This window comes from Brienomyrus brachyistius, chromosome 22 (genome assembly GCF_023856365.1).
Source record: "Brienomyrus brachyistius isolate T26 chromosome 22, BBRACH_0.4, whole genome shotgun sequence".
NCBI classification, from domain to species: Eukaryota; Metazoa; Chordata; class Actinopteri; order Osteoglossiformes; family Mormyridae; genus Brienomyrus; species Brienomyrus brachyistius.
This window is the reverse complement of record NC_064554.1, coordinates 10927607-10950945: the sequence shown is the minus strand read 5'-3', so window position 1 is coordinate 10950945 and position 23339 is coordinate 10927607. Positions and strand designations below refer to the sequence as shown.

Genomic DNA, 23339 nt, shown 5'->3' with positions numbered 1-23339 from the left:
AAATGTAATGCTATATTTTAAGAAAACTTCATTCAAAATTAATTCAAATGTTATTTAAACATATATGAGCATGTCAGACATAAATAATTGGGGTTAATAATTAAAATTTTTAATTTCCTGTTGTCCTTTATAGGAGGTGAGAGGAGTAGAGTGCCAGGGAGAAAGGAAGATATGGGGAAACTGGGGAGATGTGGAGAAGGGGGGGGGGGCGGGGGACACAAGACGAGGAATAAGGAGAGGAAGGAAGGAGCAGAAAAGAGGGCAGAGAAGTATGCAGGGATGGAGAAGGAAAGGGAGAAAGCGACGAGTGAGCGAGAGATCGACACACGAAGACGAGAGACGGAGATCAGGAGAAAGAGGAAGAAAGAAGGAGAGAGAGGGAGGATAGAGAGAGGGAGGGGAGGGAAGGAGAGAGAGGCTATCACAATAAACTCAGACAGAGATTGAACCACGGAGATTGAACGGTGAGATACAGTAGAAACAGAGCGACTGGATTTAAGTGGTTGAGAGGGGAGCCGCCCGTCAGCTACGTTTTCAGATTCTCAGGTGGCGACACAGGGAGAGAAAAGTGAGGTCGGTCGGCCACAGCCAGGTCGTTATTTGAGGCTTAATTTCAGACCTACCGACGGGCGGAAAACAAGCATCTGAAGATGGAGGGGATGGCGTACGGAGCTGGCAAGGCTGGCGGAGCCTTCGATCCACTCACGTTTTTCCGGCAGCCGTATACTATACTTCGGATGGTGTCCTGGGTGAGTACAGGCGCTTTTACAATCACAGTTAAATAAAAAAGAAACGCGCAGGCGATTTACCAGTATCGACCTGGTAGGATAAGCCCGTCGTGGAGGCTGGGCATGTGTTAAGGCGCAGGATTTGCAGCGCCCTGTTTTCTCACGACACAGGTGCTGCTTTTACGGGTGCGTGGCGGACATGGGCAGGTGAGCCGATCGGAGGGCTTTCAGCGTCTGCCTGTTCATGCCACAAATGGCACTTTTATTAATGCATCCACAGCGGTCACGATGGCTTTTCTTGTTGCGATCCCTCCCCATCCTCCTCCCCCGATTAAATTAAAGGTGAGCTGCATCCCCGTAGGATTTTACACTAAGCAGAAGCGCAGGAAAAAAAAACCCCAATGCGCGTCAGCCGAAGCGGCACATTTACATCTTAGCCCTGCTTTTGCATAACCAGCCTAGTCTGAAAACGCACATGAAAACACTTCTCGTGCTTTTCGAATTTAAATTACACGAAATGTGATGCAAACGCCAACGAAATTCCCACATAGGGGGGTGCATCTGCGCCCGGCTCCCCCCCCCGCCCTGGCTCTGTGTCAGCGCTCCGACGGAGCCTCTTTGCGTCAAGGTTAAAGCCGCTCCAATCTGTTGATTTCTCTCTTGTATGAAATGGACGGCTGCTCTGACGCTTGTGTAATGTGCACACTAATTTTTATTATTGCAACAAGCGATTGGGATGTGTATATGCAGCATTTACATGCCCTGTTTGCACTGATTGTACATTACCAGCCCAAAGACGGCATCTGCAGACTCCTCTGCTTGCTACTTAGTGTTTTGTTTCTTAAATAGGACCCGCTGCTCGTATTAATAGGTAACATGTACCTGACGGTATTCACGGAATTGAATTATTAAATGCTTTATATATATATATATATATATATATATATATATATATATATATATATATATATGTGTAGCAGCTGTTTCGCTCACATTCTGTGAAATGACCGGAATATCTGACTTAATCACCATCGAAAGGCCCTATAATCCCTGCGGTCTGTTTGTGCGTGAAGCGGGACTTTAAAGTATCCCCAGTTTTGCAAAGTGGACGGGATACTTTTAAGTTGGTTTCTATACAAAATCCCGTCCTGCCTTATCCTGCTTATCGTACACAGCTTGTTTTTTTCCATTCAGGTTGCATTTTTAAAAATGTGCCTTATGTCTTTTTGTTTTTGCAAAAATCAGAAACGGACTCAGTGTAAGACTTATTTTGGCTCGTGGTTTAATTAAAATCTATTACATCTCAATGACCCGCATAATCTTATACTTCTAACGCCTTAGAAATGCAAATACGAGTATTAAGCGTCAGCGATGTGTGGGATTGCCAAGTGCTTTGTCCTGCATCCTTAACAGTGGTTTTCAGGGAACTGTTGCGTTGCATTGATGAAACACGGACCGTAGCGTGTTTTGCTTTCCCACATCGCTGGTCGCCTGCCAGAAAATGCCCCCAATTACATTTTGTACACTCATTACGCCCGAGGTATTCAATGACCTTTAATGAGATACCTCAGCCGAGTCGTAATGCCCACACAGTGAAGTCTCGAGCAAGATTGAATTTCAGTGGCACCAAATAAAAATCATTGTCCTGCACTTTTCCTGCCCTTAAGCTCCGCGTCTGTTTCATCCTGTCACTATTTACGCACGTGTACATCCACACTCCTGCATGGCGTTGGTTAGTTGCTGTGCTATACCTACCTTCCTTAGTTAAGCATTCCAGAGCGAGGAAGACCACTCGTTCGCGTCCATGTCCAGCAGTGTGTACCCCTGTATTAATCAGTCTGTGTCAGGATAAAGGCATCGGTGAAGGACGTTGTTCAGGAACTGGCAGCACAGTAATGCTCTGACTGAATGTGGTAGTGACCAGCATTGCTTGAATTACATGTGGTCACACAAATAGTCTTGCTTGGCAGGCTAGGACACTGAGCCCCTTTCTGCTGAAGGAAGTGACATCATCCCCCCCAACAGAACCAGGTATTCCATCTTCGCCCCAGGCCATGCTGCTTCTGAGCAGGAGCTGCATTTGCAGGGTCTGTGCTTAGATCTACCTTCACTGCTGATTTCTCACTGGATATTCAGTGAGAGAGAGTGACTTTGTGTTACGTAAAAGCAGAGCTTGCTGTCTTCAGGGTAATGGATCACATACACTGTGCTTTGGCTCGTGGTCCCTCAGAGACGAATGGTATTCAGCCAGTATCTCAGCTCTGAAGGGTCCATGATGAATACAAGCCACCCACCTTGCTGTGGAGATGGTCCAGCTTTCTCCAGGCCTTCCCGTTGCTGCCCGGTCTGTCCTTTGCTCAGTGTTTCTCTCCTCGCCTATGTTGGTTCTACGTGACTCTAATTCGCTTGGTTGCAAAGGGGATTTCTGCTCACGGGCCACTTAGGGCCCAGAATTAACCGTAATATGGGATCGCAGGTGCCATGGCAACGGAGACTGGGAGTGACGCCGCACATGTCCTCCCTGTCATGAGGTGATACCGCATCTGAGCAACAACACTGCAGGCCCCAAAAGCTAGTACTGCACCTGCTATCTAATCTCCCTGCTGTCTGCTCACGTGTTACGCTGTGATGTCGTCGCCTGGTTAACCCGCTGCTGTGCCTGCATGCCGGTCTGGTTCTTCCTTCCCTTTGCATCCCTGTCTGAATGGCTATCTGTGCACACCTTGGATTAATGGCACTGTCATCCCCTTCAGTCTTGAACCATGAGGTCACTGTCCCTTAGGGTGCGCAGGGTCTGATCCTGCCATACAAACTGCACTGAAGCCGAGAAGAAGGATCTTTGCCCTGTTCTTTTTAGTGTGGATTTTATAGTTCAGTTAATTCTCACACGCAGTTTTATTCAAAACTGAGCATAACTGAAGAAAGATTATATCGTCGCAAGATAAAACAGAGCTGAGGAGAACCGATTTCATTCATAATTCGATTTTAAAATTGTTTTCCCTTTGCACAGCAGTATATTGTAACACTCTTGGGATTTCCCCATGGGGACAATAAAAGCTCGATTATGATTATTATTATTATTATTATTTATTTTATTTTTTTTATTTAGGGACTGAACTCCTGCACACAGGCTTGGTGCTGCTTTGTAAACTCACAGTTGTGACGTTAATGCTTGGGAAGGTCGTTGGCTGTATGATACAGGCTCTCTGCTTGCTGGACGGGGAGACGCTGTTGTCCAGTGATTTTCCTACATGACCTGATTTCAAAGCTAAACATAGTTTTGCACCTTGAAATATTATGTATTATTTCTATATATCTCTCTCTCTCAGACACACACGCTTGTTTCTCTGTTACGAGAACAGGGTGGCAGGACATTGACCTTCTGGGTACAGTTCATGTTTTACAGGATTTGCTATATAGATCACATGACAGAAATGTAATGCATTTTGACTCCAGTCAAAGGACTCCAGTGCAGGATGCTGTAAGGACACTTAACACTGCACGTGTGGGTAAGGGGAGCGCAGCCCAACACGGCTTCCGTGAGCGAAGTGGGACCAACGCGTGATCCGGCGTGATGTGTCAGACTGCAAAGGCACGTCCTGTCATGTCAGCTGGCTTTTTCGGGTCACTCTCACTGCCGGTTCCCGTCACATTTTTCTGCCTTACTGTGTGTTTGTCTACCTGCCCTCCCTGTCCTGCCACCATTTTAATCTCTGTGACCTTGTGCTTAGTGAGACGGAGAGAGAGGGAAGGAGGGAGGGACAGGGGGGAGGGAGAGAATGGGGGAGAGAAAAAGAGAGAGAGGGGGAGAGAGAATGTAGAAGATGGAAGGAGGGAGGAAGGGAATCTGATTGTGAGTCACACACACACACTTATAGCACCCAGAATGCGTGACTGAAGTAGCTGAAAGAGTCATTCGTTGTTTGTCGCCAAGGCCTGATCCATCTGGGTCCTTCCCCATCATGTCTGTGGCCGAAGTGGGATCGTTCTTGACCCCTACCTTCTGTGCTGAGGGTGGCGAGACCACAAGATTCCTCCACCACTTCTGACTGATCCTGGCCAGCTTACGTTGGTGGAGAACTGGCTCACAATCTGAGGCCATGATACTAGATTGTTCCTTCCAGGTGGGGGCGAGGGAGCCTGCCCCTAGTGCTGGAGTTTAAGTACGTCAGGATTCTGTTCACCAGTGACGTTAAGAGGGAATGTGAGAGTGACAGGCGGATCAGTGCAGTGACTGCTGTTCTGTGGGCCCTCAGGAGGTCCGGAGACTAAGTGACAGCTAAGTCATCCAATGATGCCGCAATTTGCTGCCCAGGCTGCAGTCCTCTCCTCCCCCACGTCCTCTGCTGTAGGTAATGCTGGAAATACACAGCTGTGAATATAACTGCTTGATATGGTTATTCACGCATGGTAGCTGGACTCGCCGGATCCGCTGTCCATGCCGGAGTGAGCGTCGAGATCTGGATGGACCTTGAAGCTGGGCCACCGCTGCTCCGGATCCCGAGGGCTCAGCTGAGTCCGCTTTCTAGAATCTTCAGACTCCCTGAACCCTGTCGGCTCTCGGAGGAGCTCCATCAGGGACGTCCCGCTGCGCGGAGGCCCCAGGGCAGACGCAGGGGCACGATGGTGGGGTTATATCTGCCAAGTAGCCTGCGAATGCATGTGGACCTCCAGAACACGCTGGAGAACATGGCCGTGGTCAGAGAGGTCAGGTGCTGATAGTGAGGAGAAAAATGTCTTGATCATGTTGTAGATGCAGAGTAAGGGGTCACCTATTCCCATTCATAGCAGATTATGCAAAACTATAGACAGAGAAAGTCCTGGAGCTGCACAGCAGGTAGTTCTGGTTAAGTCTCCTCTCTGCACGCCGTAATACTTCAAGAGCGCAGAGAATGCCTCCGCAGCAGAAGATCATCAGTCTAGGTCCCCACGTGGGCTTAGTCCTGGATGCGGAGATGGACTAAGCATCGTGCGTCGGGGCAGCATGGCGGCGATTGTAGCATTACTGGGTCTGTATGCATCTCTGTGGCAGACTGCTGGATCATGGTTGTTGTTTGTTTGGAAAGGAACCGTGAGCTCAAACGTGGAGTCAGCCTTTGGATTTTTGTGCTGTCGCCCTTCCTGTGGGCTTAGAATAAATACATATAAAGGAAGGTACGCTCTCTGCGTGGTGCAACTCTGATTCCTGCATGCACGTCCTCTAAAAGAAGCAGGGGGCGTAGAACAATCATCAGCATGTTAAAGGAACCTGAGAACCTCATTGAGGCAGAGCCGCTAATTGTGGGTTGAAATAATTAAGGGTGATAGCAGAGGGCGGCCTGTGGCTGTCGTGTTCCAAGCGTGCAGAAGGTGGCGCTGAGAGCAGTGGCGGCTAGTCAGAGCTTCCAGGTACTCGTTTAAAAATGGCAGCAGCAGGAGGCTGCAAATATGTCACATGTTTGCCATTATCATTAAAATGTCTTAGCGGGAGCCCTCTGACTAAAAACTGGAGTGTTAAAGTGCTCATATCCTTTGAGAGGGGAAATAGTAAAAGTGATTTTCGTGCCACTTTCCGTGCACTTCTTCGTGCCACATAATGAACGTGGGATAGGGTGGGTGGAGCTAAGAGATGGAAAGACGTGGCCGAGGCAAAGGCGAGGAGCTGGGAGACATTTGGCAGGGACATTTGGGGAAAACAAGCACCTCTGTTTCCTTTTTAAGGGGATAGGAGCTCAGTGATTAGGTCTAGAATGTGATTCGGGGCTCTTACTCGCAGTGTCAGCTGCCTTCTACCAGTTTTTTTTGTTCAACACTGACTGTGTTTATAATAGGATATTAACGCAGAGGAGGAGTGTGATGCATAGTGTAGAAAACAGCTAACGCTCTTTGTATTATTTTGTGGGTTTTTTGAAGTGCGAATGATGAATGTGATCCGTTGCCAAAGTCTCAGAGACTAATTATTTTGGGATTAAACATGAGCCGGGAGTGTGTTTCTTGCCGGGAAGGCGTCAGCAGTTTGCATGTGTTCCTGTCACCTTCCTCGGAATAAACGAACACCACCAGGGCACCGCAAGGTCATAGTGTTCAGCCCCCGGAAGGAGCGTGAATCTGGGAGCTGACAGGGCCGTGGGCAGGTGTGCTGGCTGTTACACTTCCCACTGGGTTCGGGGCAGACAGTGACCCCCGGGTCCTGCTGCAGTGTTGCCTGTGTTTTTCTCCTTTTATAATGCAAACAGTTAATTTCTAAAGTTCCAAGCAACACAATGAGGGTGCAAAACTATTCCTGGTACTTGAACTAGCTGGATTAGATGAACAGAGGCATGGTGTGTGTGTTACACTATGTGCCAATCCTACTGTAATCCTAGGCAGGATAGGTGTGTGTCTTCATGAACCGTATTTTCTGATCCCTACTCTTGGTTTACTTCAGGGCATGTTCTCCGCCCTTTTCTGAACAGAGAACATCATCTAGTGTGGTCAAAAAACACAGCAAACGGTTCATGAAGCATCGTTTTGGCCATCATTAGTAGGGATACAGTGAGTCACAGCCACCATGCGGTTGGGCATGCATGCAGCATAAATACAACAGATTACGGTATGCAGAGGGGCACCATGCGGTCGGGCATGCACGCAGCATAAATACAACAGATTATGGTATGCATAGGGGCACCATGCGGTTGGCATGCACGCAGCATAAATACAACAGATTACGGTATGCGGAGGGGCACCATGCGGTCGGGCATGCACGCAGCATAAATACAACAGATTACGGTATGCGGAGGGGCACCATGCGGTCGGGCATGCACGCAGCATAAATACAACAGATTACGGTATGCGGAGGGGCACCATGCGGTCGGGCATGCACGCAGCATAAATACAACAGATTATGGTATGCGGAGGGGCACCATGCGGTCGGGCATGCACGCAGCATAAATACAACAGATTACGGTATGCGGAGGGGCACTGAAGGTAACATGGCTGCAGACAGTCTACGAAAAGCAAATGTAAGTGAATTAATGTTGTGTTTTTCTATGTTGACTTGTCAAATACTTTTACATTCTCAGAATCTAAGACTTTGATTTGTGCAATACATGGATATTCAATTTCATTAGATTTGAAAACAGGTTCGACCTATTCACTGAGAAGAACCTGTTCAAAAGAATGATTTGTTCAGGAAATGGACATCATTGTCACTCACGTGGATAGCTGCTTTTGCGTGCAAATAGTGTTTCTTGCTAAGACCGTATCACATTGTCGTTTCTGTAGTGCTTTTCTCTCCGACTAAAAACCGTGGAGCTACAAATGCAATTCCATGTTGTATTGGACTTGGGTACTAATATATCAGTCATGTTAGAACAGATTTGTGATGTGATATTACGCAATGTAGCAGGACTGACAGTGTTATAAATGAATTGTGGTTCATTTGGTTGCATTTCTTAGTGTGATTGATTTGACTAATTTCATTAGCGTTGCGCATAATCAGAGATGCGGTATTTGATATATTACTGCGCTCCACCAACCTCGGGCTTCCAGTGGGCCAATATGAGGTCAACAAATACATAGGTGTACCGGATGGTTGCTGCCGATAATGGGGTGACTTTAGAGCAGGTTTTGAAATGACTAAGCCAGAAGACTTTGACAGATTTAATATCATGGTTCCACACTAACATGAGGATCATTTTCTTTGACTGCCTACGACTTTGCAAAGGAGCCACTTACACAGAGCTATTTACAGTGTTTGTTGTATTCTCCCGAAATGCATTTTGAAAAATAATGAGAGTGGTCAGTTTGATGGGATTAGGTATTGTGTGCAAACAGCTTTCCCATTGGTGGAGGAGGGATTGCTGGAGTGCTCGAGGTTGATGGTGATGTAAGCAGTTGGTCGGATGGGATTAGTTTGGTTATTTGGAAACAATGACTGAAGATGACTAACTAGATCCTGAAACGGGCAGTAGGCATGTGAGGTCACCATGGTAACGACAAACCTGGGAAGGGTGGTTTGGTCATCATAGCCAGAGTGGTTTAGTGCTGCAGTGGACGGAGCCCCCTCTGGCCTGCCTCCCACCCCTCACGGGCAGGAGGCCCAGGACACCGCTGGGGTGCGGAGCGAGGCGTGGGCGCGTGCGGCTGCCCGAGGCAGGACTCTCACGCCTCACGGCGTCGGTGAGAAGTGACTTGCACACGCGTAACACACAGCATGCGGCCGTGGGCTGCGTTAGCTCCTCGTCCGTGGTCGGTATCCTCAGCAAACAAGAACGTGCACTAGACTGGCTGATGGAAACGTCCTGGTAGGACCCTCCGACTTGCTGTGTGTCTGTTTCTCTCTGCTGTGGGCATACTCCCTAACCCTCGCTCTCTCTCGCTCTGTCCATCTCGCAGACTGCACAGTAACAGATGCAGCAGACAGCTGCTCATGCTGCAGGCTGGGCCAGGCGCCGCCCCCGTTCCCCCTTTGTCCCACTTGGGTGCCTCTAATCCTCCCGGTAGCGTATGGGTCTGCCTGTACTGGGATTGCGGTTGTGCTGGCGGTGACTGACGGGATGCTTGGCACCGAGGCACGACATTCGGGCCGAACGACGCGGAGCAGCCAGAGCTGAAACTGGTCGGCATGAAGGACGGGCTGCTGGTGCCATGAAGGGCCAGTCAGGGAGGACTGATTGGCCAGCCATTGCAAACTGCCTGTTCCTCTCTCCAGGTGCACTGATGGCCACGTTGTCTGTGCCCCGCAGCTTTTCACCATCGTGATCTTCGGCTCCATCGCCAATGAAGGCTATGTGAACCGGCCCGAGGAACTCGAGGAGCACTGCATCTTCAACCGCAACCAGAACGCCTGCAACTACGCCGTCGCCATGGGAACGCTGGCCTTCCTCTGCTGCGCCGCCTTCCTGGTGCTGGACGCGTACTTCCCGCAGATCAGCAGTGTCAAGGACCGCAAGAAGGCCGTGCTGGCCGACGTTGGCGTGTCTGGTGAGGCTGGGGGCTGTGTGCAGAAAGCTATGTCACATGGTCTGGAAGCTACGTCACATGGTCTGGAAGCTACGTCACATGGTCTGGTCTGACTGAGAACACCAACGCTAATGCTAACACTTTTTACAAAAACACGTAAAACCGACCTCAAACTTCTGTCGGGACTGTGGCAGATGGTCAGATGAAGAATTTGATTTAAAGCAAGGGGGGGGGGGGCTCTATAGTGCCTGAAATATTCAGGTTTAACCTGCTGACCTACTGAGCTGTTTGCTATAACGAGACGCTTCTTCTGACACCTGAGACCTCGTCAGCCACATTATATTTCCTGGTTAATAACGTACATGATCTTTAGTAAGATTTTGCTAATTTTACTGGCTCAGGGAGCAGTGTTGTTGCCCCCAGCGTTTCGAGTTCGAATCCCACCTGTGTGTGGAGTCTGCATGCTCTCCCTCTGTCGTATGGGATTCCTCTGAAAGTTTATGCAGTCAGGCTCACTGGCCTTAGTGTGCCAGTGTGTTGCCAGGGAATGACTGGCATCCGAGCAGCATGTAGCCCCACCCTGTGCGGCCTGGGTCAGGCTCTTGGTGCCCCCCCCCCCAGCCCTTCTAAGTGATTAGAAGACAGATGGATGGACTTTTTTGAGGTTCTTAACTGTAACTGTTTTCAAGGCAGCGATTGTATTGTTTCAGCAGCAGGCTTAGCCAATTAACAAAGAAAGCGTTTCAAGTCCCACCCCAAAGTACCGTACTGAAGTACCCCAGCCGGTTTGGCACTTTCGGTACTGGAACTTGAATGGAAGTCAATGGAAAAGCAAAAGTACCAAAAGTATGATAGTCGGTGTGGCGGAAAAGCGCCCTCAGATATTTTGTATCTATGAAGAGTAGAATAGAGAGGGAAATGTAGCAGAATCCTGACTGCATTCCACATGGAGTGAGGGATTAGGATTAGGTTTAGTGTTAGGTTTAGGATTAGGCGTAGGATTAGTTTTAGTATTAGAGTTACTTGTGCTACCATAACTGAAAATAAGAACAGTAAATATTCTGAGGGGTTTTTCGGAAGAAGAGAAACTTCCATTTGATTCTCCTTCATCTCTCTCCACTTCCGCCTTGAAGCCTTCTGGTCCTTCATGTGGTTCGTCGGTTTCTGCTTCCTGACCAACCAGTGGCAGGCCGCCAAACGCCAGGACAACCCGCTGCGGGAGGGCGCCGATGCCGCACGGGCCGCCATCACTTTCTCCTTCTTCTCCATCTTCACCTGGGTCTGTATCGTCCACCATCTCGTCCTTAAGCAGCACCTTGTCTTCCTGACTCGGTCTTTAATTAGTTTTTTTTGACAGGAATGCACAGACCTCTATCCTTAGTGTCTCACTTATGCACAGATGCTGAGATTGCACTCGGCAGGCCTGTACAGCAGGGGGCGCTCCACTGACCTGCGTGGCTTCCTGTTTCCTGTGGGCCTTCTGTCCTTGGAAAGACTAAAGAGAGTGTCTTTTGAGGAAGAGTACAGCAGACAGTTTACCTCCCAGCCCCCGCTAGTCAGGCACTAACTCTCTCACATCCACCCCTAGATTTTGGGATGTATTGCCTCACACCCCTGTCTGTCTTTGATTGGTGTTAGACAGAGTTCAAAGACATTTTATTATCAATTCACATTTTACGTGCAAGACAGCCAGCATTTTGCTTGTTTTTGTAGATTGTTTTAATGTATGTGTATTAAAAACTTTGAAATCTGGACGTGCTGACTTACTGTGTAATTGTACTGAAAACGTCGGCTTTGTGGAACTGCGGTGAAACGCTCTCATCTGAACTTTGATGCTGACTAACAGGTTTTATTACCTCTGCTAATCAGACTAATTCTCCTTCTCTCTCTCTCTCTCTCTCTCTCTCTCTCTCTCTCTCTCTCCTTCCTCCCCATTTTCCTATACTTCTCACCCCCCTCCTTCATACCTTTATAATTAATCTTAAAACTCTCATCCAATGTACAACCCTTCTCATTCACCCGCCCCACCTTCCACTATACCTGTTTCATTGGCCACGCCCCCCCCCCCCCCCCCCCATCCCACACTGAAGGCGGGGCAGGCTTTCCTGGCATACCAGCGATATAAGCTAGGAGCTGACTCTGCCCTCTTCTCCCAAGACTACGCCGACCCCAGCCAAGAACCAGGTGCTGCTGGCGCCCCCTATAGCTCTTACACGGGGAGTGACCTGGGCGGTCAGGACAGCACCGGATCCTACCAGCAGCCGGGCTCGGAGGGGGCCTTCGATGGGGGGTACCATAGTCAGGACTACTGAGCCAGGGGGCAGGGCTGAGGGTGGGCATTGGGGATGGGGGGTGTTTCTGGGTAATCCATTCGGGGGCATCTACCTGGGCGACATGGATGACAGCTTACCAGGTTGCCTTTAACGGGGGAGATCAGTGTTGGTTGTCTTCATCATGCGCAGCTGAGTGAGTTTGGTGCCGTGCCATTTGACGGGGTTTGGAGGTGGGGCTGACGCCGAAGTTTGGCCTCCCGGACGCGACGGTGTTCATACTCACCAAGTGTTCCTGCCACTAAGACATAGCCGTGTTCTCCAGGTGTCTGGTGGACAGCAGTCTACTGAGGCCCTCTGTCTTCCGGTTCGAATGATCGCGCTTATCCAGGGTTGGGTTAGGGTAATCCTGCTGGCTGTTATTCAAAGCTACAGGATTGGGAACTGATTTATTTGGCCAGTTTATTACAGGAGTCTCGGTTTACTGCATTTACTTGCATACATACTGGCTTTACTGCGTTTCCATATTGATCTTGTGCCCAGGCTCACAGGATAGCGAGCTTTGCGGCTACTTCAGTCATTTCAGGTTTGCGGCAGTCTCCCCCTTTACATAAAAGTCTGGTGCGTGTAAATTTCAAACAGGCAGGATAGTTAGCAGCCAGGCACGTTCACAAGCCGTGGCAACTTATTATCAATGCATTCAGTAGGACGGGAACCCAGGAGGGTCAACGTGAACCACGACACACGCAGAGGGCAGTTTGACAGGTACGGCGAACTGAATACGTACAGAACGCAGCCGAGGTCAAGAGGCTGAGTCACCATTCGGCTCAGGCTTAGAGCAGCAAGCATGTCTGATCTAAGGGACTTTGAACACGATGTGATTGTTGGTGCCGGATGTGGAGGTTCTAGGGTCTCAGATACCACTGCCTTCCTGGGATTCTTCTGCATTACAGTGTGTGCAGTGTGCAGCTTATAAGCACCACTGCAGAAATAACAGCTTAGTGCAACAGTGCTGTACAGAAAGGTGGCTCTGATCACACAACTTCACCCACAAAGTGGTGCTGGAGGCAAAAGTGGTTTCTGCTCAGTACGAGCCAGGCGTACCTAATGAATCGGCTATTGAGGGTTTTACCACTGTAAGCAGGGAGATGCAGGGTTTACCGGACCTAAATCACGTACTATATTCCATGGTGCTGTTTGCTAATTTTTACTTTGAGACTAAGTTACAGGTCAACAGGCCAGACATCACTGGTACTGAAACCTACAGGGACTTAAGTAGGTGGCTTAACAGAAAGACATATTTGAAAGTTGGCCGAAGTTTAGCATCGGTGTCCATGCCCTGTGGTCATTTCCGTCTGTGTCTGAGCCCACGGGACTTACCAAGAGGGAGGGCTGAGGGCTTGGAGCTGTGCTCCGTCAGAAGCGGGGCGCTCTTAATGCCAGTCTGAATGGCTCAGCAGCATTCTTAACCTCAGTATGTCACTTAAAAGCGGAAGCTAAGAACAGGCAGCAGTTCTGCCTAACAGATGGCTTGGAATTTTCTATCAGTGCACCTTTTAGGACAGTGTTTCTCAACCCAGTCTTCAGGGACCCCCAGACAGACATTTTTGCTCCCTCCCAGCTCCCTGCCAGACAGTCCACATTTTTGCTCCCTCCAAGGTCCCTGTCAGACAGTCCACATTTTTGCTCCCTCCCAGCTCCCTCCCAAATAGTCCACATTTTTGCTCCCTCCCAGCTCCCTGTCAGACAGTCCACATTTTTGCTCCCTCCCAGCTCCCTCCCAAATAGTCCACATTTTTGCTCCCTCCCAGCTCCCTCCCAGTTTAATAAAACGTGGACCGTCTGTGGGTCCCAGAGGACCAGTTTGAGAAGCACTGCTTTATGACAATATGGCACCACCTGGAGGTGACAAGGTGGCACTACAATGCAAAGTTGACAAACACAGCTGACAGATAAGTGGATGTTTCCACTGCCAATCGACTACAACCAACACTGGTTCTACATTAGTAACTGCGCCCTTAATGTAGCTTGTGGAACCTCGCATGGTGATTAGCAGTGCAGAAGTACTGTACCAGCAGATTCATCTAAATAAGCGTTAATTAGTTCTCTTTCAGTCCAAGAACTGAAGATGGTATTTACTGACATTTATTTTGTGTTTATTTTTTTATGGTTTAACTGTGTTTCGTGAAGACACTTGGCTGAAAAATAAAGACTATAATCTCAAATTCAATTAAATTATTATTGTCAGCAGAAATTTAAATATACAGATAAATTATGTATGCTGAACTTTTTATTTTGTTGTAAAAATGTCTGTATATAATTTTCTAAATGGGTAATTATAAAAATATATCAGGCGTATTATTTAAATCCCAAGCATAATCCCTATTAAAACACTCTTTACATCCCTCTGTAATATTAAAAATATACCAAGTAATACTTAACAGTAGAATAGTGTTTAATGTGAATAAAAGGTCATTTATTTCTGGCTTTTATTCAGTATATTATGGTATGGTGATGTGCTCTGAACCAGGAAATATATCCGTCCTCTGTATGAAATAAATATTTTGGAATAATGATTTTAAAAAGAAAAAAACATTATGCTCAAAGTACCGATTGAATAGACATGTGTAGGGTTGTGTTACTTTGACGTGTTATGACATAATGAAAGTGCTGTGATTTATTTTTATTGATTAAATTAATCAGTTTACTTACTCAGTGGACTTGCTTACTCCACGTCCGGCTTCCTGCTTCTTTGTCAGTGCTCTGATGTCACTGTGCTGAGAGAGAATGCAGTGAGCCAGGCTAAACATGTGGCTTGCAGATTACCAGGAACGGCAGAGACCTCAGTGACACGGCGACTCTCAGCACCTCACTCTGCCCCCCCGATCTGTAAAGCACGTGTGAGACCATCTGCACAGTGGCCCGGCCACAGTGACGAAACAGGCAGGTCCCCATGGCCAGAAGGAGATGATTCCGAGCCTAATTAAGGGGCCGCTTCGTGCTCCTAGCCTTGTTTCCCTAATGCCTGCGCTAAGGCTCACACCTGTTTCATTAAGCTCTGCACAACATTCCACACACAAGACACCACAAAAGCAAATGCAATTCACAACTAATTACCTGCCTTGCACCAGTAATGAAAGTGCTCTTCGACAAAGATAATTTCTGATGTTCTTCTTAACCTCCCAGCTTGGTTAAAAGCCTCCGCAATGTGTCTGATAAGGCAGGATCTTCATGTGAAGTACGACAGACTTGCCTGGTGGCTTAAAGAACATTTTTACCTGCCGACCAATTTACAAGCACTTGCCAAAAGTTAGTGTGCTGCGGATAGATGACGGTGGTAGGTTAGGACTGCAGTTGCGTATAAAACATTACCCAGATATTCCATCCATCCAGCTTCTAGCTCTTTCTCCTGGTCCCAGACAGCTGGGGGCGGAGGGCTGGGGGCACAATGGATGGGGGGCAGGTCATCGCAGGGAGCCAGTGAAATGTATTCACATAATTAAAAAATTGACCCATATTTAGTTTCAATATATGGAAATATTAAATGAATTATGGGATATAGTGAAAGCTTCAGCAGGCTGTGTGTGGATTTTCTGGCTGGGAGGGGGGACAGATGGACAGGATGCCCATCCATCTCTGGGACACACTACAGACATCTGTGGAGGCTACTTCACATAGCTGTGTTTCTGGAGGGAAGCCACCCACTCAGGGTGAGGGGCTGGGGGGGGGGGGCATACTACCAGGCCTTGTGGTGCGGGGCAACAGTGTCGCCCTCCTGGGTCACCTTGCCAACCATCAAAAAAAGTAAGGAGACACTGTCATGGGGTAAAAGTGTTATAACACCCTGGCAAGGCCTACCAGCGAGGCACCGGCCCCCGGCCTAGGGAGGGGGGGGGACTCAACTGGTATGTTTTCATGGGCCCATTAGTGCAGAAAGTGTGTTACAATATCCACATACTTAAAGCTAAAATATTTAAAGGCCAGGGGCCTCAGCGGGCTAAGCCCCTGTGTCTGTGATCGGAAGGTCGTCGGTTTGAGGCTCGACCTCAGTGGACCTTTAACCCTTAACCCCCAGCTCCAGGGGCACTGTACATTGACTGACCCTGCACTATGATTCCCCCTCCCCCCAAAGTTCAGCATAGAGAAGAATTCCATTACACTCATACTTGTGCAAATGGCAAATTAAAGGATTTTTTGCTACTTCCCTGCATGGAACCCGGATGAACAGATGGTAGCACAAATGTACTTATGACTGGCTGGAATCATCGTAATCGGGGCTCATCACTGGCAAATTCTGAGGACAGGGCCCCCATATAGGAGGGAGGAGTTAGGACAATTAAAAATTTGGATCCGTAACTGGTCTGAGTTGGTCTCACAGGGGCCAGAAATCTAGGGCACCTCTGCTGTCAGACCAAAAAGCTGAGCTAAACACAGAGGAGTCCCGTACGGAGAGGTCGACGATCTCTAATCAGAACTGCGACGCTGGCGGAAAATATTGATACGTGGGTGTAATATGCCGGTTGAGGGCCAGCAGATGGCGCCACGCAGACAGCGGCACTGCAGCGTGTGCTATGTCATACATACCCGGAGGAAGTGGAGGCGCCGACTGCGACCAGCAGATGGCAGCACTGCAGCGTGTGCTGTGTGATACGGAGCCGGAGGAAGTGGAAGCGCAGACTGCGGCGGGGCGGTGCTCCGCTCCGCTGTTCCGCTCAAGATGGCGCAACGGAGGAGCCTGATGCACAGCGTAAGCAACAACTCGGAAATCGCTTTACAGGCAGTAAACAGTCCGTTTACACACACACATATAATAGAGATCCGTGCACCTCTCCTTAATTTCTCTCGCATTCTGCTTGCATGGTGTAAGGGTTATTATTATGGCGTGGGATTGTGGTGTTTTATACGTAGCCAGAAGAAAGTGAAGCGATCAGCTGTGTTTAGATCTTTATTATGTCGTTTAGAGTCCGACAGAGTTTGCGGTCGGCTCCTTTGGTGTCATGTTACTTTTTAGGGCTGAGTTTAGGGCCAGCTTACCGTTCCTGCCCCCAAGATGTCATTAGTAGATCCTTAGTACTCTTCCTCTGCTCGCTGTTATTATATTGCATAAGTTAATTGAAGCGCATCTACCTTATACCTTTGTTACTTTGAGAGGTGCAGTATTTTACCTGTGTCGTAATGCTACTTGGGTCGTTGGAATTATAATTTTTTTTTTAAAAAGAATTAAGTTGGGAACATCGGGGTTTCCTATTTGGATTAGCCCATCTGATTGCCTGGTTTGGTCTATCTTAATAGGTAGCAGCATGCCTGTGATAATCGATTGCAGCTCCGTATCTATCCTGAGCGTCGTATACCTGACTAGCCCGTCGGCCAGGCCGGCTTGTAAGGATGAGGGTAGGATGAAGGTCTGCTTAGTCGTTGATCAGGCCGCTGCCTTGCCGTCCTCCATGACTAGACCGCAGATGTTGTCGGCTTGTATAAATGCCCGATGGCATGTTGTTCTCTCACCGTGCCAGCAGCAGCAGAGCTGGACTGATGACCTCCCGCTGTGCCACCTGTCTGGCGTGGGGGCAGTCGCCAATAGCATCTACGGTCCGGATGGGAAGAGCACGCAGGGTCACCCCAACGAAGACGGCCACTTCAGGTTCAGGTGGGCCGCCCTCCCGTTTGCTGTGGACGCCCGCTTGTTGGGAATGCTGGTAACCTGCCATGCGCCTGCCCCTTTTTAGGGGGGAGGATGGCTGTTACCTGTACGGGGTCTTCAACGGCTTCGAAGGCAGCGCTGTGGCCAGTTTTGTGAACCAGCGGCTGCCTGCTGAGCTGCTGCTAGGCCAGCTGACCACCAGCCACTCGGATGCTGACGTCAGGCGGCTCCTCCTGCAGGTCGGAAAGGGACCTCTCACATTGCTGTTGTTTCTTATCTCCCCCCCGTCCCCATCAACACACGCACACACTTTAATGCTGCCCTGCTTTGTGCTGGATAAATAGGCAATTATGCAATTATGCAGTGGACAAGGTACACAAAGCAAACAGACTACCAAGGTTTCAGGTGCTGTACCCTACAGTATGATTACCAGGTATAACTTTACTTTTATTTATTTAGCAGACACGTCCAGAGTGACGTACAAGTGAGGTAAATCGCACATTACAAGCATATGTACTTGTCAGGGATTCGACAGGGGCGTTAATGAGTACAGAAAGGTTGAGCTTTCAGAGAATGCCCAGTGACCTGTAACTCAGTTTTTAAATACTTTTAGAATCAGGTTTGCCTGGAAACTGCAGTGGGTGCGATGTAGCCTGATGATATATTTTGTTTAAGGCATGTGGGACGTGGTATCTGCTTTTGTTGCGTCCGCTGATGGAGTTGAGGAGCCTCCTTTAAGTCTTTGGTTCTCCCTCCCTGGCCCGACCTGCAGGCATTCGACGTCGTGGAGAAAAGCTACTTCGAGACGATCGACGACGCCTTGGCCGAGAGGGCACACCTGCAGTCGCAGCTGCCAGAGGTGAGTCTGCCAGGTCCCCGAGATGAGAGAGAAATAGCAGACAGACGTGCAGAGGTTCCCTCACGTGCTTCCAGTGTGTGTGCCCAAGCCTGCCTCGTCCTCCAGGTGACGCAGCAGGCGTCTTCATCTTTAAACTTTAATGTCAAAAAAGAAAAAAAACGCGACAGCTTGAAATAGCATCTTTCTGCTTTGTCCTGCCCGCTCTGCAGGGGGTGCCCTTGCACCAGTTGTCCCCACAGAATCAGAAACTGTTGGAGAAGTTGGACATGCTGAAGCAGGAGGTGTCGGGCGGAGCTACTGCCGTGGTGGCCCTAATTCTCAACCACAAGCTCTACGTAGCCAACGTAGGTGCGTGTAACTCCATCGGCCCCCGACGCGTCCAAGCCGGGCCCCTGACTGGGCCACAAACGCTACGCTGAGTTTCCCCGCGTTCAAGCTGTATGTGCCGTTAATGTGGCCGTCCTTTGCGTGTTGGTGGCTGTTGGTCGTATGATCTTGCCCACATCCAGAAGCGCGTGTGTGTTCATTGGCTGATTCCGTAGCCAACCGTTTTCCTCGCCACGGACGCCGCCTCAGGCCCCGGCTTTGTGTGCGTGTGTCGTAACTCGCTGCGCTTATGGGTCAGGTACCAACCGGGCTCTGCTGTGCAGATCTTCCAGCGACGGTCAGAACCAGGTGATGGAGATTGGCCGGGCCCACACCACGGATAACGAAGACGAGCTCCTCCGACTCTCCCAGCTGGGTGAGTTAACCACCACGTGGCCGTAGCAGAACCATCGGCTTTGCATCATCTGCTTGAGTCACATGCGACGTGGGAGGAGAAACACCCAGTTCATGCGTCACTTGCCCGCATGCCGTTATGATATCTGCAGTATGTTCCTGTTTAGTCTAGAACACTTCGGGGTGCTGGGTACCCATGCACTATGTCACTTGTACCGTTAGCTGTCCGTTGCCTTACAGATGCTGCGCTAATTGAAGCCCTTTATAAACAGCCCTACCTTTTCCTGGAGATATGAATAATAATAATAAACTTACTGCTATTGTCTATGGACGCAGACTGTTGCAGTTGGCGTATGTGTACGGCAGTGTATGTGATATTCCACCAGACCAGCAGGGGGCAGATGTGTTACAGAAATACAAATGCAAGCAGTGTATCCAAATGGGTAACCTTTGTAAAAAGTTACTTGGATTGGGCAGTATGACTGTAATACAGCATATTCTGGTGTTTTGCAATGCTGGTGACAAAGCTAGCCGGGCCCCCACCCACCCCGCTGTGTAAACTTTTATCTTGAAGATTTCAAAATGTCGGAATAGCGTTGTTTTTAAAATACCAAGTACTGCTCGCTCTTGGTTGACCTGCTCTGTGACAGTCAGTGCTGCCACCTACTGGGAACGCCTGTTTCTGATGGGAAAGGCTTTCCAGTAGTAGCTTTTGTTTCCGTCTGAAAAGCAGATTGCCCCAAAGACAAGTAAAAATATTAAATGCAAAATATTAGGACTTTAAGAAGAAAACAGGTATGGACTTTGCATTTACGGTCCTCATAACATTTTTTTGTCTTGACCGTGTGACTACCCAAGATTCCTCTATGAACGTTCACTTCATTAGACCAAAGCCATCGCTTAACTCGTGCTGTTTCATCTTCATGCTCAGTACTTGCAGTTTCCCCAGATTTATTAGATTAAATTGGGATTTAGTGTAGGTCTTTTCCAGGAAAGTTAATCTGTGAAGGAGGCTTCCTCAATCAATCCCGTTTGCGGTCCTCAGGGCTCGACTCGTCACGTCTGCGCCAGGCTGGGCTAGTTGCTGGCCAGAGCAGCACTCGGAGGATTGGAGATTACAGGGTCAAGTTTAACTACACAGATATCGAGCTGCTGAGGTGAGGGGCACCACAGGAAAAACACCCAGTTCGTTCATCGCTGGTAACTGTAGGGACAACTGGTCCCAAGTCATGCTTACGATGAGAGCAGCAGGAATCCGCCAGATCTTTGACGCATGACTTATTTGTATTTATTTATTCTGTTAGCACATAAATCTCAAGGGATCTGGGAGAGTGTAGTATTACATCTACTGTAAGTGCAATCAGCTTCTTGGCTTTGAGAAAATGGGGGAAGAGTGACATCTCTCCTGTATGTTTGTTTTAAGTAGGAGCACATATTCTGTGTAGAACTCCTTTTATCCTCTTCTAACAGGTATCCTGCTTGTTTTTCAGCACAGCTAAGAGCAAACCAATCATAGCTGAGCCAGAGATCCATGTGCAGTCATTGGAGGGAGTTAATGGGTTCCTCCTGCTCATGTCTGAGGGACTTATCAAAGCCCTGGAGGCGGCACATGGCCCTGAACAAGCCAATCAGGTGTGTTCCATGGGGCTCCGCCCCCTCCTTGTCAAAGTTTCGGATCCCCTGGTTGGATGACTGGCGTCGTGAAGCCTGTATTAGGGAGCCACACAAGTGCAGTCTGGATCTATTGGTGCTTTCATCACTATGACCTGCACCCCTGCGCCCCCTACAGGAGATCGTGGCCATTGTGGCGGCCGAGCTGGCCCAACAGAACAGCCTGGAGCAGGCGGCTCAGTGTGCAGTGGAGCGGGTACGGCGGCTTCACCACGACGCCTTTGCCAGTGGACGCCAGCGGGGGGCACACTGCTCGCGGCACGAGGACATGACCCTGCTGGTGCGCACGCTGAACTACGCCCTGCCCGACAGCGCCCTCACCCCCACCCAGGGTAAATCACTGAGCGAGGGGGGGGGGGGGGGGGGGCAGCCTGCCACTGCGTCTGCTTTTTGCTGACACCCTGCCTCCGAGTTTTGGTCGCCGCTCCTCTTCTTGGCAGAGACTGAGCGTCTTTCTGTCTCTGTGTGTGTTGGCCACTAGGGGGCCGGATCTACCCGGTATCAGTGCCCTACTCCAACAGCCAAAGCACCAGCAAAACCAGTGTTACGCTGTCCCTGGTGATGCCCTCCCAGGGGACTCTCACGAACGGGACCAACACCGCCTCAACGCTGGACGGAGGCACGCCCACTGGGTACGCACCCTGCCGGCACGTCCGCTTAGCCCGGCCGTCTCTCGTTTCCTTCGTCATTTATGTTTATATGAACCACATAGCTGCAGTTTTATCGACAGCTAAAGCATATCTGTTGATAAAAACAGCCACTGTCTTGAAAATAACTAGAGGAAGCTTGTCAAAAGAAGCAGCAAACGCAACGTAAGACCAGCTTCTCAGTCAGAGGAACCTTCAGGGTCAAAAGGAGTGTGAAACCGAGAATGCCAGATGTAGGTTGGAAAGGGACAGTCAGCTGGTTTTGCTTTCATACAGGAAGTTTACGGTGCCCGTCGGGGCCAGTGATGTGCTGCAGTGTTATTTTCAGGTGTCCTGCAGGTGTCCGGATCTTTATGCTAATATTAACTCCCAAATTTCTGAAGTTAGCAAGCATATCGTGCGCCAGTTCTTCATGCTTGTCTGCTCTGTGATTACCCAAGTAGCTCTTCACAACAGAGACAAAACTCTTCCAGGCCGTAGCAGAATACATCAGGACTGGTGATGCAGGCTCTTCTTGATGACAGAACTTTTTGGGTATAAACCAAGACTGGGTTGACAAACTTATACTGTAGCCGACTTCTTTCCTCTGCAAATTCACAGTTGAATTCTGGCTTACACTGCTAAAGAGTCAAAAGACCGACCAAAAGTTATTGCATTTGTTATCGCACACAAGTCTCATTGGGGGAAATGCATTATTTTCATGGATGTCCATTATCTCAAAAACTAGAACCAATTCAGCAAAAGTAATTGGATTTTGCAATTCAGCAGCCTCAAAATACTCCATATTAATTCAAAAAACCTTGGCACATGGAAAAAAAAATTGTAGACCTGTGTTGTTATTCATTTTAAGTATGGATGCTCATTTTGAAAATGCAATGTTAGTGGGTTACGAAATAGCTTCACCAGATAAGTAGTGCCGGTTGCTAGGTAACGGACACAAAAGTTGATAACCGATGTTGGATTAAGTATTTAGGATTTCCTGAAGTTGGGATTTGTTTCTGTAATAACGAATTGGGAAACTCTTCCTATCCTAACCTGAGGCTTTCTGTAATCTCATGAGTTCACGCTGGACGCGAGGTTGGATCCCATCACTACGTTAGTAACGTTTTGCAGTTGTTGTGAGCGGGTGACTTGGAGAAGTGCGCCGATGCTTCCGTTTGTATCGCTTTTGCAGGCAGAGTCCCACAGCCACCCTACAGTCCACCAACACCCACACCCAGAGCTCCAGCTCCAGCTCGGGGGACGGCAGCCTGTTCAGGCAGAGGGGCCGCCAGGCCGCCCAGCCCGACGAGACCGGCCGCGTGCCGCCCTATGTGGACTTCACCCAGTTCTACAAGCTATGGGGGGGCGAGCACTGCGAGAGCTAGAAGGGGCTGGCGGGTGGGGTGGGGTGAGGGGCACGGGGACTGAACCCGGGGGGGGGGGGGGGGGGGGGTTTGGCCAGCAAGAGTGAATGAGACAGGAACGAACATGGGGATGGACGACGGCGGAGGACGAGTGAGGTCTCACAGGAGTGTGGCGACAGCGAAGGGACCATCCGCAGCCCAAGGTTCGAGAGGGTGAGGCGGGAAGGGCATCTTATCATTAAGGTGGATCCCGACTGGAGTCAGAGCATTTATTTCATGCTGAAGATTGTCTTGTTATCTGTTTGCTGTGTGTTTAAATGTCAGCAGTCAGGAAAATAAACTGCAAGAAGTGCCAAGTTTCTTTCATTAAAAGCCTTTTGCTTTTCTTGCCCTGAATGGGAAGCTTTTAGCTTCTCTCTGGGCTCTAGGTGTTTTACGCCGATAAGGTATTTCGTTCTTGTTAAAGTGTTTTTGGAATAATATAAACTCAGTGACAAGGAAAAGTTAGGCACCCAGACGGAGTGGTGGAAATGAA

General features: G+C 49.1%; 2 protein-coding genes across 5 annotated transcripts; both read left to right on the top strand.

Annotated features, from left to right (window-relative positions):
* Positions 1–223: 223 nt before the first annotated feature.
* Positions 224–14627, top strand: LOC125718404 (synaptogyrin-1-like). Of its 3 annotated transcripts, XR_007384826.1 has the most exons (5): positions 224–749; positions 9434–9671; positions 10784–10929; positions 11741–13579; positions 13656–14627. XR_007384826.1 is itself a non-coding variant. In XM_048992250.1 (4 exons), exons 1-4 carry the CDS (start codon positions 651–653, stop codon positions 11960–11962), a joined length of 705 nt encoding a protein of 234 aa, XP_048848207.1. In that variant the 5' UTR covers positions 224–650; the 3' UTR covers positions 11963–14627. The 3 variants fall into 3 exon arrangements, 2 of the variants coding, with proteins under 2 accessions (XP_048848207.1, XP_048848208.1); XM_048992250.1 differs by having other exon boundaries at positions 11741–14627; XM_048992251.1 differs by lacking the exons at positions 11741–13579; positions 13656–14627 and adding an exon at positions 11050–11404 and having other exon boundaries at positions 225–749.
* A 1919-nt stretch (positions 14628–16546) lies between these two features.
* On the top strand, positions 16547–22842 carry tab1 (TGF-beta activated kinase 1/MAP3K7 binding protein 1). 2 transcript variants are annotated; one of them, XM_048991984.1, is made up of 11 exons: positions 16547–16667; positions 17437–17567; positions 17647–17800; positions 18334–18420; positions 18630–18768; positions 19046–19162; positions 20186–20297; positions 20631–20772; positions 20930–21143; positions 21293–21443; positions 22633–22842. In XM_048991984.1, the coding sequence occupies exons 1-11, from the start codon at positions 16638–16640 to the stop codon at positions 22823–22825; spliced, it is 1470 nt and encodes a 489-aa protein (XP_048847941.1). In that variant the 5' UTR covers positions 16547–16637; the 3' UTR covers positions 22826–22842. The 2 variants fall into 2 exon arrangements, with proteins under 2 accessions (XP_048847941.1, XP_048847940.1); XM_048991983.1 differs by having other exon boundaries at positions 16559–16667; positions 17434–17567.
* Positions 22843–23339: the final 497 nt, after the last annotated feature.

Coding starts and splice junctions, on each gene's coding strand:
- LOC125718404 (XM_048992250.1), top strand. CDS start 651: ATGGAGGGGATGGCGTACGGAGCTGGCAAGGCTGGCGGAGCCTTCGAT. Junction 750..9,433: donor TACTTCGGATGGTGTCCTGG/GTGAGTACAGGC, acceptor TGTGCCCCGCAG/CTTTTCACCATCGTGATCTT. Junction 10,930..11,740: donor TCTTCTCCATCTTCACCTGG/GTCTGTATCGTC, acceptor CCCACACTGAAG/GCGGGGCAGGCTTTCCTGGC.
- tab1 (XM_048991983.1), top strand. CDS start 16,638: ATGGCGCAACGGAGGAGCCTGATGCACAGC. Junction 18,769..19,045: donor GCTCTACGTAGCCAACGTAG/GTGCGTGTAACT, acceptor CTTATGGGTCAG/GTACCAACCGGGCTCTGCTG. Junction 21,144..21,292: donor CGCCCTCACCCCCACCCAGG/GTAAATCACTGA, acceptor GTTGGCCACTAG/GGGGCCGGATCTACCCGGTA.